Source organism: Notechis scutatus, chromosome 15, assembly GCF_049901735.1.
Source record: "Notechis scutatus isolate UNSWTSFEM ecotype Mainland chromosome 15, rNotScu1.2, whole genome shotgun sequence".
NCBI classification, from domain to species: domain Eukaryota; kingdom Metazoa; phylum Chordata; class Lepidosauria; order Squamata; family Elapidae; genus Notechis; species Notechis scutatus.
In genome coordinates this window covers 5,428,475-5,445,787 of record NC_142023.1, presented here as the reverse complement: position 1 = coordinate 5,445,787, position 17,313 = coordinate 5,428,475, and the positions used below count along the sequence as shown (strand labels likewise).

General features: G+C 42.9%; 1 protein-coding gene across 3 annotated transcripts in view; it reads right to left on the bottom strand.

Moving 5' to 3' along the window:
- Positions 1–17,313, bottom strand: part of ASTN2 (astrotactin 2) — a 319,108-nt gene that overhangs the window by 90,290 nt on the left and 211,505 nt on the right. For all 3 annotated transcript variants that reach the window (XM_087943907.1, XM_087943906.1, XM_087943905.1), the window contains exon 13: positions 16,242–16,430. In XM_087943907.1, coding sequence (XP_087800033.1) covers positions 16,242–16,430 — 189 coding nt within the window. The remainder of the gene's footprint in view (positions 1–16,241; positions 16,431–17,313) is intronic.

Below are 17,313 nucleotides of genomic sequence, written 5' to 3'. Positions count from 1 at the left end.
CCTCGATAAGAGCAAACACCTAGGAAGAAAAAAAAAGAAAGAAAACGGGCTGAGATTTTTGCTTCAGTTTGGGAAGCTGTGACGTGGACTGGATGATGAGGCTCCCCAAAGCCAACCTTCCAGATGTATTCGTTTTTCGCGCTTTAAGAGAAAAAGTGGGAGAGGAGAAACGGAGAAATTCTCCCCTGATGGGAAACGCCTCGGAAGATCCCAAGGGAGCTCAACATTGCAACTTGCAACCCCTTTCCCTATGTTTCTTTCACCCCTGTCGAAGGGAACTGTTCCTTTGGCTCTCCTACACGTACCAAAGGCAAAGGGTTTTTAAGTTGAGTGAGAGGCACTCAACTTAACATATTTAATTCAACTTTTAAACTCAACTTTGGAAAAAGTGCAAAGAAGAGCAACTAAGATGATTAAAGGCCTGGAGACTGAAACATATGAAGGACGGTTGCAGGATTTGGGTTTGGCCAGTTTAGAGAAAAGAAGGATTGGGGGGGGGACATAATAGCAATCTTCCAATATTTGAGGGGCTGCCACAAAGAAGAGCAGGTCAAATTCTTCTCCCAAGAAACCAGAAGGTGGGACAAGAAGCAATGGCTAGAAACTAATCATGGAAAGAAGCAATCTGGAATTAAAGAGAAACTTCCTAACAGTGAGGACAATTAACCGGTGGAACAGCTTGTCACCAGAAATCGTGGGTGCTCCATCACTGGAGGTTTTTAAGAAGAAACTGGACAGTTACTTCTCTGAAATGCTTGACTAGGGGGCTGGGCTAGAAGACCTCCAAGGTCCCTTCCAGCTCTATTCTATTCTGATTCTGAAGAACAAGACAGTCTGGCAGAAATTAAGTCAGAGTTAGAGAAATGCCATTATTTTCTCTCCCCTTACATTCTTCTCCGTTTCCAGAGCTGCGCTGCTGCAAATGTTAATTGCACGATCGTCTTTCCTTTTGTCAAATGAACTTGCATTTCCAAAACTGACACAAGAAAATTGCAGACAAGGTTTTCACGCACCTGGTGCTCAATTAATTTCTGTGTGTGCTGGTGGAAGAGACAAGGATTGGATATTTATTTTAATGGTGGGCGTGGGAGCAACCGCTTCTGCCAGCGGTCAAAGGAAGTCCATCATAAAATGGTCCGAATCAACACTTTCAAAATGCAAGGAAGTTTGAGACTCTAGAAAGAGTGCAGAGAAGAGCAACAAAGATGATTAGGGGACTGAAGGCCGAAACATATGAAGAACGGTTGCTGGAAGTAGGTATGTCTTGTCTAGTTTAATGAAAAGAAAGACTAGGGGTGACATGATAGCAGTGTTCCAATATCTCGAGGGCTGCCACAAAGAAGTAGGAGTCAACTTATTCTCCAAAGCACCTGAAAGCAGGACAAGAAGCAACAGATGGAAACTAATCAAGGAGAAAGGCAACCTAGAACTAAGGAGGAATTTCCTGACAGAACAATCCGAATCCGAATCAAAATAAAATTGGAAAGGACCTTGGAGGGCCTTCCAGTCCAGCTCAAGCAGGACATCCTATACCATTTCACAGAAGCGTATGTCCAATCTCTTCTTAAAAACCTCCAGTGATGAAGCACCCACAACATCTGAAGACAAGCTGGTCCACTGGTTGATTGTATTTTTCTGGCAAGATACCCAACAAAACAAAAAAAAAATCTGGTTTAAATCCATATGTTGTTTTACCTTTTTTTTCCTGACCGTGTTATGTATTTTTGTCCAATATTTATTTTAACCTTTGAAGATCGAGACAAGCTTGGAAATATTTATTATCACAGGATCTGGAACACGGGGTCGGAGGTGCACAGCTGGCATTTGGCCTCCTCTCACAACTCACCAAAGCCTTGGCAACCCCAAAGCCACCGGCTTTGTAAATCGAGCTTGTTTTATTAAGGAGAGTTGCAGTGAATACAGGAGGGGAAAACCCTGTAGCTTAGGCACAATTTATTACTCATTAAATCTGGGGAAAGTTTAGTAGCGGGGAGGATTAGTGGCAGCTCTGTGGAAGAAGTGAATAGAAGGCCAGTGAGGACATGAGGAGGGTTGAATGATTTCAATGAACATAGAATAACGGGAGTTAGAAGGGACCTTGGAGGTCATGTAGTCCAGTGGTGGGATTCAATTTTTTTTTAACGACCGGTTCTGTGGGTGTGGCAGGGGAAGGATATTGCAAAATCCTCATTCCCTCCCCACCCCACTAACCTGCTTTCCAGCTCCGTTCTCCTGTGCAAGGCAACAAAAGAAGACCCAGCCCACCAGTTGGGTCTTGGGAGGCGGAGAATAGATGGGGTTGGTGGGGCCAGTCAGAGGCGGTATTGGCTGGTCCTCCAAACTACTCAAAATTTCCGCTACCAGTTCTCCAGAACTGGTCGGATCCAGCTGAATACCACCTCTGGTTAAGCCTACAAATATCTGGAATTCTACAAGGATGAAAGTTGTAGTCGAATCACCTACAGGCTTGGGTGCAAATCTCCCGGAGCATGCCTTAATATCAACACCGCTGACACTAATGGGAAGCCTTGCTTAAGTTGCACACCATAGTATTCAGCAGCTATCTGAAACCTAAATTAGCCCTTCAGATGGTAGGTGAGTGAGTGGGCTATCAGCACTGTAATATAAACTTATCGGGTCTGTAACTGTGTGGTGCTGAAAATGAGTCAGTCAATCATCTCTGGCAGAATGCCTCCAGCTCTGTCGTCTTGGCAGCCTTTTCCATACAAGCTGCGGAATACTAATCATGGTCATGACTGGCACTCTTAATGCAACCCTTGTGTCGGAGACAAGGAATTCTCCAAACAGTTGTAAGCTAGGCCCGTCTTCCTTAATCGCCCCTGAATTGAGAACGCACCCAGGTAGCAAGGAGAGACATGACCCACCTGGAGAAGAGGAGGCAGAGGTAAAAAGAGGTGAGGGAAGAAGAAAGGACATTCCATTGTCCCACCAAGACATCAGAACATTATGGAGGTTGTGGAGAGACATCTGGACGTGGTGACATTGTTCTCCAGGAGGTCCTCACAACCCAAATTACCAATAAAATGTGAAGCGCAGGGTTGACATGAAGGATCCTTGGTGCTCTCTGAGCTTGGTGGTTTTTTCTTGCAGATGTTTCATGACCCAACTGGGGAATTTCATCAGTACACTGATGATGTTACCTAGTTCGGGTGATAAAATGTCTGCAATAAAATTACCAAGCTCAAAGAGCATGAAGGACTCAATAGTCATCATCGTTCTCCTCCTCCTCCTCCTCCTCCTCCTCCTCCTCCTCCTCCTCCTCCTCCTCCTCCTCCTCCTCCTCCTCCTCTTCTTCACAAACTCTCTGCAAGAAAACCACCAAGCTCAGAGAGCATCAAAGACTCCAGAGTCCCCCTCCTCTTCTTCTCTTCCTGCTTCTCCTCCTCCTCCTCCTCCTCCAACTCCTTCCATATCCCACTCACTTAAATCACTGATGGTGTTAGGGTTATATTGGGTAATGAAACGTCTGCAAGAAACCCACAATCCCCCTCCTCTTCCTCCCTTTCTCCTCCTCCTTCATTCTGCAAAACCCACTCCCTTCAATCAATGATGACGTTATCTAGTTCGGGTAATGAAATGTCTGTAAGAAAGCCACCAAGCTCAGAGGTCACCAAGGACCCCTCACAACCTTCCCTTGCTCTGTCCAAGAAAGTAGGAGTGTCTCCAAGTCTCAATGAAGCTCAGTGAAGCTCTAAGAGGTTGGGCAAAGGAAGTCTCATTGTTTCTGGCTGGTTTTCAGAAGAGATTCTATCAAAGCTGTAGGAGATTTCTTGTTCTGGTGATCCGCTGGCTGGCAATTAATCATAACCACCCAGGCGTACACAGAGCATAGATGTCTCAGGGACACTCCAACCTCCTGCCCTGGAGGGAGGTTGTTTAAAGAAAGACCAAAAATAGAATGATGACACATTGTACCAAAATAGATTAATAAAATCCACTCCTCTACTCGCTGTAGAATACCTTATGCCACCAGACTTGAAATTCTAGAACTAGAAAACCTTGAATTACGCCGTCTTCGGTCTGACTTAAGCATGGTATACAAAATCATACATTGCAATGTCCTACCTGTCAATGAATACTTCAGCTTCAACCATAACAACACAAGAGCACACAATAGATACAAACTCAAAGTAAACCGCACCAAACTTGATTGCAGGAAATACGACTTCAGCAATAGAGTGGTCAATGTCTGGAATACTCTACCCGACTCTGTAGTTTCTTCCCAAACCCCAAAAACTTTAACCTTAGACTGTCTACTATTGACCTCACCCCTTTCCTAAGAGGTCTGTAGGGGCGTGCATAAGCGCACCAACGTGCCTACCGTCCCTGTCCTATTGTTTCTCCTATTCTTTTATTTTTCTTATATGTAACCATTTCATGTATTCACAACTATGTATACATTTATACTTATTATCTTGTAAACAATTGGCAAATCAAATAAATAAATAAATAAATAAATAAAATAAATAAATAAATTTCTCCTTCTAGTTGAGCTTGACTGCACCCATGTAAGTCTCTGGGCAAAAATGGGCAAATCCGTTGCCATTGCCTTCTTTATTGGGTTTTGGTTTTGGTTTTGGTAGGATGGTTTCCAACCTATTCTATGGTGTGGTTTTATATTCTCAGGGGTTTCCAACCCAAAGCAAATGAAGGCTGGCCATGGTTAGCTTTCTCTTCTCTTCTCTTGTCTTGTCTTCCCTCCTCTCCTCCCTTCCCTTCTATATTCCATTCCATATCCCATTCCATTCCATTCTATATTCCATCCCGCCCCATCCCATTGAGCTACCTGATGAAACCCCATGAAACCTGCTCAAAATTGCTCTTTCTGTTCAGCCTTTAATGGAACTGCTCTTCTGAGGAAGCTATTGCATTGTGGCTTCTACAAGAAAGAGTTAAAAAAAAATCCTTGTTTATTATAGAAAAAAAATATCACTCACCAATCCACCCATTAATTCAACCTCCACCTTATTCTACTGAGTGTTGAACAATAAGACAAAGACATATACTCTGAAATGCACCATTTGAACCTTACTTGTTGGTGGAAAGCTATCAATGGTAGTTTGGGTGAAGATCGCACCTTATTTGTAGCTGGAGAACTGTTAGCAACTTTGGAGGACGTACATCAATAGTTTAAGGTATAAGGCATTTTCCTATCTTCCCAACCAGGTAAAACCCACCAACTATTATGCTACTAGAGGATTTTATTGAGTAGAGAGTAATGCACATATACTTAGATATAAACACACACAGCTAAAGCATTACAAGTCTATGGTTTTGGCAACCAAGTTCCAGAGAGAAGCATGAAAGAAATACAGATTTCCTAAACCAGCATCCAAGATGTTTACTCTTTCCTATAGCCTTCCTCTCACTTTCTTCTTTGTTTTGCCTTCCATGTGCTTTCAACACCAAAAGATACAACTTCCCCTTAGTTCCAACCTAGAACTAAGAAAAAATTTCTTGACGGTGTGAACAATTAATCAGGGGGATAGTTTCCTCCAGAAGCTGTGGGTGCTCCATCATGGGAGGTTTTCAAGAAGCAACTGGACAGCCATTTGTCTGGAATGGTATAGGATCTCCTGCCTGAGCAGGGGGTTGGACTAGCAGACCTCCAAGGTCCCTTCCATTTGTCTGTTATTCTGATATTCTGTTTTATTCTGATATTCTGTCTGCTGGGAATGTCTGAAGACTCAACGTGGAATGCAAATAGATGTAGGAGAATGTATAGTTCCCACGGCAACACCTTGTTCAAATGAATTGCGATACTAAGCCATCCAATTCAAGTTTTATATCTTCATTATGATGCTATGTATCTAGGGGGACTGTCAGCATTAAGTTCTTGTCTTCATACTTTCTTGGGGAGCTCAGCAGGTCTACAAATTCCTTAAGTTGAAACACCTTCAACCACTCTTCCTGAACCACTGGATTTGTGGTGACAGGAATTGCTTCCATACAAGCTCAGGTTAATGTCAGATATTTGTACATTTGAACTCTGGTAATGTCAAATTTGTAATTTGATTAATGATAGTAAGTATGATTATGACCTATGACATATTACTTGCTGATTATATGTACATTGTGAGCTTATACACTGGAGACAAATTCCTTCTGTGTCTGATCACACTTGGCCAATAAAGATTTCTATTCTATTCTGTTCTGTTCTATCCTGTTCCCTACTCTGCTCTTGTCTGCTCTGCTCTACTCTACTCTACTCTACTCTACTCTACTCTACTCTACTCTACTCTACTCTCTACTCTATTCCTATTCCTACCCACCCTACCCTCCTATTCCTATTCTATTCTATTCTATTCTATTCTATTCTATTCTATTCTATTCTATTCTATTCTATTCCATATTCTATTCTATCCCATATTCTATTCTATCCCATATTCTATTCTATGCTACTCTACTCTACATTATTGTATTCTGCCCTATCCTACCCTACCCCATTCTTGCCCTACTCTATTCCTTATTATATTCCAAATCCTATCCTATCCTACCCTCAGCCTAGCACCAAGGAGATTAATTGAAACTTGCTGCAGATTCTCCTTTCAATTTACCTCTCCAAACCTATTTTGCACCTTAAGGCGTCAAATTAAGTTTGTCAGATCGTGCCATTTGGGTGAAAATAATTATTGCATCAAGAATACAAGTCAATTTGATCAATTGTTCCCAGAGATTCATGGATTTGTTGTAACCTTGTTGTGGTTGTAACCTCACCTGGACGAATCACTAAAGATGGTGCGTATCAGAGGTGGTGTTCAGCAGGTTCTGACCAGTTCTGGAGAACCGGTAGTGGAAATTTTGAGTACTTCGGAGAACCAGCAAATATCACTTCTGACTGGAGCTTTACAGTATCCTTCCCCAAGCCATGCCCACAGAACCGGTAGTAAAAAAATTTGAATCCCACCACTGGTGTGTATGTATGTATGTATGTATGTATGTATGTATGTATGTATGTATGTTATGTGTGTATATATGTAGAGGACTCTATCGGTAATAACTATAAACTTGAAGGCAATAAACAATGATTTGAGGACAAGCTTTCTTTTTATAATTGGGAAGGAGTTATCCCATTGCATCAAACAGTTTTGCGGCACACTATTTCTTTTTATAAACAGGTTGTTCCACGTCTTTTTGCATGTTATCTTGAGCATATAATTCAATGGGCAAATAATATGAGGATATATTATTGCTGTCTATCTAGGAAGGCTTTGATTCACCTAGGGCCAAAACTGGCAACTATGCCTGTCCAAAGCTTTCTCCCAGAGTTTTAACCACACTGGAGATATTAAGGATTATCCCAACGCACGATCTGAGTTTTACCCTTAGACCATTGGGTTCTTTTTTGTAATCTACCAGGAAAGCAAGAAGGTAAGGCCTTTTCATCCTAAAAACAAGAACATTCAAATTAAGGAGGCATGTAAGAAATTGCTTCGGGCTTCATCATACAATGAACTGTTTACACCGTACTTTTTTGTGTTTTCAGCAAGAATCTTTCCTCAAACACGCCAGGAGCCAAATTCAGCCAAGCAGAATTTAAAAATTCAATCTAAACGAACAAAGGCAGCACAATCTTTTTAATGGGGATGCTGAGGCCTTAACAACTATCTACGCATCTGTTTTATGTTTGAAATTAAAAGCAGTTTGATTCGATGCCATCGTATTTGTTTCCTTACTCTTTCATCAGTGTGTTTCATGGAATGGTTTGTTCTAGCATCGAAAATTTACTTTAAAAAGAAATCCTCACTAGGAAGACCACAATTCAGGTAGCATCCTTCCATACTGCAGAGTTAATACAAGTATATTCTAACATTTATTCAAAAATCTGGGAAGTACATTATCATCTAACTAAATGTGTGATCAGTAAAGTACACAACATTAAAAGGTGTGTGTGTGTGTGTGTGTGAGTGACAGAGGGGGGAAGGGAGGGAGGGAGAGAGACAGAGAGATAAAACAGTTATATAATATATAAATAATAGCAGTCTTCCAATATCTCAGGGGCTGCCCCAAAGAAGAGGGACTCAAGCTATTCTCCAAAGCACCTGAAGGCAAGACAAGAAGCAACGGGTGGAAACTAATGAAGGAGAGAAGCAACTTAGAACTAAGGAGAAATTCCTGACAATCAGAACAATTAATCAGTGGAACAATTTGCCTCCAGAGGTCGTGAATGCTCCAACATTGGAAGTTTTTAAAAAGATGTTGGATAACCATTGTCTGAAGTGGTGTAGGGTTTCCTGCCTAGGCAGGGGGTTGGACTAGAAGACCTCAAAGTTCCCTTCCAATTCTTCTATTCTATTCTATTCTATTCTATTCTATTCTATTCTGTTCTGTTCTGTTCTGTTCTGTTCTATTCTATTCTATTCTATTCTATTCTATTCTATTCTATTCTATTCTATTCTATTCCTATTCCTATTCCTATTCCTATTCCATTCCATTCTAATATATAACATACAACAGTTCGTTTAGTGACTATTCAAAATTCCAACGGCACTGAACACAGTGACTTATGACCGTTTTTCACACTTACAATGATTGCAGCATCCCCATGGTCAAATGATCAAAATTCAGACACTGGTCAACTAACCGACTCATATTTATGACGGTTGCAGTGTCCTTGGGTCAAAAGTCCCATTTTGCAACTTTCTGACAATCAAAGTCAAGGGGCAAGCCAGATTCACTTAACAGCTGTGTCCCTAACTTGTGGCCAGAAAGGTCATAAGATGGGGAAAAACTTTTAAAATAAAATAAAAATATCTACATATTAAAAAGGGATGAGCTCAAACCTCCTGAGTTTTTTTAATGAAGAAATTAACTTTAAAACTAAAGAAAGAGAGGTCAGCAGTCTCTATTTCTATATCTTCTACTTATGTTCTTCTTACCACCAGATGTGTGGGGTTTTCATTCCTACACATTTGGGAATTTAGGGTGGGACGGGACCATTGGGCCCACACAATGGAAGACACTTCTGATATGTGCAAGAATACCTCTGAAGTCATACCTTGGGACTGCAAAGTAAGGAAGCATTTCAACTTCGCGAACAGAGGGTCGAATTAATCAAATGTTTGAATTTGCACAGACCTCTCGTTCAGGATTAGGTTGGTAAATATATACCTAACAGGGGAAACTGTGAAGTGTTCACACACACCAGAGGATGTTAATCTAGGAAAGGTAATTGTTGAGAAAAACTAGGCTATCTCCTAGTGAGAGAGAGAGAGAGAGAGAGAGAGAGAGAAGCTTTTGTGAAAACAGGGGAAAATGTGAATGAAACTAATTGGGCCTTTCTGAACGCTAATCGTGAAAGGAGTTAGAGATTTGGCTGACCCTTCCAGAAAAGCAGAAGCTGAGAATCCAACATGAATCCAATTAACTAGGATACGATTTGCTTTGCTGAGATCTGTTTTCATTCTTTCAAAATGTTCCAAAACTGATACCAGATTGTCTGGAGGAATGAAGGCTCGGTATGCAGAAGACACTCACAAAGCGTTGGCTTTAACAATTTCAACTTGTCAGGAAGCAAAGTTGGCTTAATCCCATCCCCTGTGTTTGAGTCAAATGCAGGGATTCATTTTTAATTCCTTAATCCCGGATTCTTGAATAAATGAGGGGACCGTTGACTGACTGATGCCCCAGTTATGGCTGCGCTCAAGCTTACACTAGAATGTGTATTTCTCTACCATTTTTGAACAAGAATTAAGGAAGATAATATTCCAGGTTTCCCTTGCATTCCGGAAAGGTGAGACATTTAACCAATCTCAGTTATGAGTATCGTTGTTCAACCAATTTCGGCCACATGGCTTAATAATAGGAGCTAATGATGCAATCGTCCCAGGTTAAAATTAGAATCATAAAAAGAAGCAATAAAAAGCTCTCAGGTCAATTCATTTCACCCCAAGACAGAAGCTGCAAATTTCTCCTATTGTTTGATGAAGCTAATATAGGGCTTGGAGGATACATGCTGAATTATGCCTGATAATAACTATCTCTCTCGCTGAAGGATGTTCGAGAATGGAAACTGACCTAATATAATTTCAGCACCCTGGACAGCAGATGGCCTGGCTCAAAACCTAAGCAGGCTTAAGCTCGGTTGCTATTTGGATGGGAGATGGGCCAGGGACCCCGCAGCTGTCGGATAGATTGGGGAACCAAAAACACTTCAAAAGAAATGAACATCAAATCACTTCAACACTGATTGCCAAAAAAAAAATGCAAGTAAGGTCAGATTTCCATTTTATGAAATGTGAATGAAACTACTTGGGCCTTTCTCTCTGAATGTTCATCGTTGACTGACCCTTCCAGAAAAGCAGAAGGTGGGAATCCAGCAAGACAATTGTGGAGTGAGTTTTGTCCCATTTCATGATGTTTCTTGCCACAGTTGTTAAGGAGTTTTGTTTGTTAAAGTAAATAAGTGAATTTGGCTTCCCCATTGACTTGGCTTGTCAAGAGGGTTGCAGTAATTACATGACTCTGGGGTGGCAATGCAACAGTCATAAGTACATGCCAGTTGCCAAGCATCTGACCTGTGGTCACGTCACCACAGGGATGCTGCAGTGGTTGTAAGTGTGCAAAACAATCTTCAATCACTTTTTTTCAGTTACTGTTGTAACTTTGAATAATTGCTAAAACAGTTGTCAATTGAGGTCCACTTGTAATATTTAAATAATACCACACATCGCTTTGATGTACATTATTGGTACTGTACATTATGGGTGCTTTCCTAGAGAATGCATCTCGGTGTCACCGCAACGTAAAAATTCTTCTCGGAAATGCAAAGCCCCAGTTCCGTGAAGCTATGCAACTCTTACACAACCCACACAACTAGACTGCCAAAGCCTGAGGGACATTTGAGAGCTCAGAACCATGAAATGCAAAAAAGAAACAAATATATATGCCTTTCCTAGAACCTGGCTTAGGTTTCTTGGTGAGTAGATCCTTTTGATCCACCTTTGCATTTACAAAAAAGATTCTCCCAATGTCCCCTAGTAACCTTCACTGGAGCCCACACCCTTGCTGGAGGCAAGAGATTTTGCCCGGCCTGGCTGTGGTGACCTTGGGGAAGCTCATCTGTATGCAAAGAAGCTGAATTATCGAAAACAGATGTCAGTGCCGGCAGGAGGCCCAGCCCACTAAAGACGGATCATGGGGAACTAATGCCATTCTTGGATGGCAAATAGCCTTTTGTTCCTTTCCCCGCTGCCGTGAACTTCTTGGCATGCAGCCACATAGCCAAAGGGGCTGCCGGAGCCATGCAATGGCTGCTGGATCAGCCCCCTCCGCAGCTTCAATGCCTCCATGCTCCAGGTCTTCTCTGCCAGCTGACAAAGCATGCAGTCCAATCTTTTAGGGTGGGTGGGGGCTTAAGCCTGGATTCAAAGGCCAGGATGCTCTCCTGACCTGGATAGTGCTGGCTTTAGAATCCTGCAATTGCCAGTAATGAGGAAAGAAGGGAAGGGGAGGGGAGGATGAAGAAGAGACTAGGAGGGGAGGGAAGGATAGATAAGATAATAGGAAGGGAGGGGAGGATAGACTTAACTTACCAAAACCTCCCCACAATATTATGAGAATCCTTCCCTCATTGTTCAATGACCTGACATGGTGCTTGACAACATTAACATAATGGTGCTAAAACAAAAACTTGCCACCTGGGAAAGGAAAAGCCAGATTACCTTCTGACAACCATCAGAAACAGACAGTGAGAGAAAGAAAGGGAGGGAGAGAACAACAGGTAGGGACAGGGGGAGAGAGAGAGAAGGAAGAGAGAGAGAAAGAAGGAAGAGAGACAGAGAGAGAAGGAAGAGAGATAAGGAAGGAAAGAAGAGAGATAGACACAGAGAAAGAAGAGAGAAGAAAAAGAGAGAAAGAAGAGAGAGACACAGAGAGAACTAAGAGAGAAGGAAGACACAGAAAAGAGACAGAGAGAAGGGAGACAGAAAGAAGGACAAGAGAGAAGGAAGAAAGACAAAAAGAGAGAGAAGGAAGAGAGAGAGAAAGAGAGGGAAAGAGAGAAGGATGAGAGAGACACAAAGAGGCACACAGAGAGAAATAAGAGAGAAGGAAGAGGAAGAGATAGAGAAAGGGAGAGAGAAAGAAGGAAGAGAGAGAAGGAAGAGACAAAGAGAGAGAGAAGACAGACAGAAGGAAGAAAGAGAGAAACTGAATATTCACAAATTTCCACCGCCTGTCTCAGATTTGCATTTTTGACAAGGAGAAGCTTTCCATCAACCGGGAAATCAGACGGAACGAAGAAGAAGGAAGCTTATTTCAAAACATTTATTTCTCTCCAGTCGGATTCACCGGCAGTTCAGCCTCGCTTTGCACCTTCCATAAAACAAGCCAAAGGCTTCATGTGTCACAATAATCACACACACACACACACACACACACACACACACACACACACACACACACACAGGCTTATTGACACCAAGAACCAGGCGTGAGCCATGCAACTTGCATCAAGAAAAAGAACAAGGAAAAGAGAAATACGCTGCAAACCAACCAACAGGTTGCTTTTCAAGTCTCAAGACCTCACATTGTCTTCCCAGAAAAGCTGAATATGATCAAAAGGGTTTTAAATGCCCTAAAATATCTCTGTTTTTTTTTTAATCTCCTGAATTCTTCTCCACATATGGGCAGTTCTCCACTTACGACCGCAACGGAGCCCCAAATGTCTAAGCAAAACATTTGTTAATGGAGTTTTCTCCCATTTTACGACCTTTCCAGCCACCGTCGTTAAGTGAATCGCTCCAGGTCTTAAGTTACTGACACAGTGGTTAAGGGAATCTGGCTTCCCCGCATTGACTTGGCTTGTCCCAAGTGTCTGAATTTGGATTGCGTGACCGGCTGTGGTGATGCTGCAACGGTCGTAAATGTGAAAAACAGTCCGCTTTTTATCCTCAGTGCTCTTGTAACTTTGAACAGTCACTAAACAAACTGTTGATAAGTCCAAGGACTACCTGTGTCTTCTCCACCTCACAGCCTTGTCCATCTACATTTTTTTCCTCTCTTCAACGGATTTGCTTTGACAATGTACCTCTGTCCCTGGAAGCCTTTTAACCTGTAATTTCTACCTGGTCTCTTCTCTTCTCTTCTCTTCTCTTCTCTTCTCTTCTCTTCTCTTCTCTTCTCTTCTCTTCTCTTCTCTTCTCTTCTCTTCTCTTCTCTTCTCTTCCCTTCCCTTCCTTCCCTTCCTTCCCTTCCCTTCCCTTCCCTTCCTCCCTTCCTTCCTCTCTCTCTCCCTCCCTCCCTCCTCTCTCTCTCTCTCTCTCTCTCTTTCACACACACACACACCTTCTTTCTTGCAGTTAGCAAAACAGACAAACGACCTTCTGAAATAATTACTCCACCCAGACAGAATGCTGAGCTGCTTAATTATTGTGAGCAACTCAATTGGTTAAGGGCAGAAACCTCTTTGGTCTGCAAATCTTCCAAGTTTCCCAGCTCCCTCCCTCTCTCTTTCGCTTTCTCTCTCTTTCTGTCTCTCTTTTATTCTCTCTCTCTCCTTCTTTCACCCTCTCTTTCTTTCTCATGCTCCCCTTTCTTTTTCTCTCTCTCTGTCCCCCCTCTCTCTCCCCTTCTCTTCCTCTCTCTCTTTCTCTCTCCCTCTCTTTTTCTCTCTCTCCTTTTTTTCCTCTCTCTCTTCTCTCTCCCTCTCTCCCCCTTTGGCTCTCTTTCTCTCCCACCCTCTCTCTTTCTCTCTCTCTCTTTCTCTCTTTCCCCTTTTTCTCTCTCTCCCTCTTTCTCTCCCTCCCTCCCTTCCTCCCTCTCTATTCCTATCTGTTTTTCTTTCCTTCTCTCCCCTTCTCTCCTTCTCCCCTTTTTCTCTCAACCTCCCTCTTTCCCTTTCTCTCTATTTCCCTTGCCCGATTCTCCCTTTTTCTCCCTCTCTATCTTTCTCCCCTTTTTCTCTCTCTCCTCTTTCCCTTTCTCTCTCTTTCCCTTTCCCTTTCCCTCTCTCCCTTTCTCTCTCTATTTCTCTCCCTTTCTCTCTCTCCCTTTTTACTCTCTGTCTTTCCCTTCCCGCTCCTTTTCTCTTTCTATTTCTCTCTCCCTTTCTCTCTCTCCCTCTTCTCTCTTTCTCTCTCTTTGTCTCTCTCTCCACATTATTAATTAGAATCCATTATTATTATTATTATTATTATTATTAATTAGAATAACTGTTGAGGTCACAGGCGTCTGCTTCCTCCATGCTGCACATCAACACCATGGTTCCTTTCAGGGATCTTTTCCCTTAATTATCCCCCAGGGGATACCAAGGTCAACAAATGTCCTGGACCCCCCACTCAAAAAAAAAAAACCAAAAAAACACACCTGCTGTTTTTCTAACATGACACAAATAGCCTTAAGGTTTGCAGGATCATCAGTCTCTCTTCACAGGGGGTGGTTGGTGGGAGAGAGAGCTGAGAAAGGAACTGGCTGACTCAGCAGCCAACCTGGAAGAAAACTCATTGTGCCAGCTGTCATTTTCACAGCTGTCTCTCACCCGTTTGACTCGCTCAACTCTTCAGCCGGTCATTGAAAGGCCAACGAATCGCAGACGGAACCGAGCAACCCCTGAGCCATGAACTTGCAAGTGTATCTTTGTGGAGACAGAGCCGGGGTGGGATTCAGCTGGTATGGACCGGTTTGGGCAAACTGGTAATTCCAGTGTATGAGTTGACCCATAGTCTGTCCTATATTTCCGTGTTTTGACAGCCCAGCCGATTTGTGTGGCACAGCAGTTGTTTTACTGACCGGGGCTGAAGGTAAGTTTTAGAGCTGAAAATAGGTGGGTTTTCAAGTGCTGTGTGCACGGGCAAAGCACACACTCGCCAAACCGGTTGTTACACCAGTTTGTCATGAACTGGAATAGATCTTAGTAACAAGGTCAGCCAATGAGAGCTGAGTTGAGGGCTGAAACGTAAAGAGAGAATCTGGGCGTGGTTTATCTCTGTTCTGTACTCAGTTCTACAGTGAAAGAGAAGCTAACTTGCTTGCTTGCTGAAAACTAGAGCTCTGCTCTGAACCTGTAACATGTCTGCTTCTGTTTGAGTTTGCTCAATGTTGGAGAAATCTACAATTGGTACTGTAAAGTTTACTTCATATGTTTATAAAGAAGTTAAATGAAGCCTCAGTCATCTGTGTTTACTTTTTTTGGCGCTGAATGTATGCTGCAATACTATGAACACCGTGAATCCCACCACTGGACGGAACCCTTTCTCTGCCACCACCACTACACACCCATTCTTTCCATCCTCCGTGGTCTTGCTTGACTTCTCCCCCCCCTTTTAATCAATCTGCAAGGCCTGTCCATTCTCCAAACTCAACATTGCTTCTCAGAAGGAAGTTGTCTTGCACCGAGGCTGCATTGTGCCCTGACACCCTTGATATTGCTTTTCAAGAATTCTTGACACTCAAAACCCACCGTCTACTTTTTTTTGTGTGTGTGTGTGGAACAGAAGAGAAACTTCAGGGCTTTCAACCCAAGGATGGGCAGCTTACAGACTTCAGTTGAAGCAAGGATGGGCAATGACCCCCGGGACACTGCAACCTTCGTAAACATGAGTCAGTTGCCAAAGCGGCTAAATTTGGATCACATGACCATGGGGAGGCAGCAATGGTTGTAAGTGTGAAAAATGGTTGTAAGTCCCTTTTATAAGTGCTGTTGCAACTTTGAACAGTCATTAAATAATTTGTTGTAAGCCGAGGACTAGCTATCTGTATACTATCTTCCGCTTACTTCAATTTTATCCAGTGCCAAATGTCAAACTGAGAAAGAAGATTTAGGAAGAAAATTATTTCTTCCTCTCTCTCTCTCTCCCCCTCTCTCTCTCTCTCTCCCTCTCCCTCTCTCTCTCTCTCTCTCCTCTCTCTCCCTCCCTTTCTTTCTCCCCCTCTCTCCCTCCTCTCTCTCCCTCTCTCTCCCCTCCCCTCTTTCTTCCTCTCTCTCCCCCTCTCCCTCTCTCCCCCTCTCCCTCCCTCTCTCTTTCCTTTCTCTCTCCCCCTCTCCTCCCTCTCTCTCCCCTCCTCCCTCTCTCTAAATCTGAGCCTTGTTTGGAGGTTAGGCTGCTTATTTTCGAACTGCTCAGAAACTTTGGGGAAAATGGGGAATATAAAGAAGGAAAGATGAACGTTTCAGATGCTTATACACACCACCCCTCAAAAAGAAAAACACCTGCATTCGTCTACACACAGATGTATCCTACCCATTGTTCATAAGAAGATCTGGTGGGAACTAAGCTTACCTGAAGGTCATCTGGAAGACCTGCCCTTGATTGACGTGTTGGGTCCTGTTGTTGTAGCCATGAAGCATTTCTCCAAAGAGCGTGTCGTTGAAGTTCACATCTGGCTTCAGACACTTGGGACCCTCACAGATGTCTGATAACAGGAGGCAGGACTTGCCATCTGGAGCCATCTTATACTCCTCGACACAACTGAAAACCAAACACAGAGAAAAGTCCTCAGCATCGATTCACCGCACAACGGAACAAGCCAACCAACTCACCCATTTCATAAAATGCCCTATCAGAACTCTAACCTCATGCCTGCACCCTGCTATCGTTCAGTGCCAGTCTGCCCACGGACCATGGAAGGAGGGTGGAAAGGAGGGAATGGCTGGGGGGGGGAGCGAAACTGGTGAAAATAAGAATGCCTCTCAGAGGTGGCCCTTCAAGGTTGTTTCCCTGGGAGAAGAATGCAGCTGCAAGGCAGTTTACACTCAAGAGTGCCTGTTTCATAAACATCTTCTTTGGAATGGATTGGATGACGGGAGGATCAACATCTGCACCTCTATAACTGTCTGGTTTGGTTCTGTAACCCAACGAGACAGACACAGACTTCAGAGAGTAATTAGGACTGCAGAAAAAAAACAATGGCTACCAACCTGCCTTCCATGGAGGACGTGTATACTGCACGAGTCAAAAAGAGAGCTGTGAAAATATTTACAGACCCCTCACATCCCAGACATAAACTGTTTCAACTTTTACCCTCAAAACGATGCTATAGGGCACTGCACACCAGAACAACTAGATACAAGGACAGTTTTTTCCTGAATGCCATCACTCTGCTAAACAAATAATTCCCTCAACTATTTACAAAGTCTGCACTACTATTACTGTTAATCTTCTCATCACTCCTTTATCACCCATCTCCTCCCACTTGTGACTGCATGGCTGTAACTTTGTCGCTTGTATCCTTATGATTTTTACTGACTGTTTCCTAATATGATTTGATTGCTTATTGTCCCTATGACTATTATTAAGGGTTGGACCTGATGATTCTTGATGAATGTATCTTTTATTTATGTACACTGAGAGC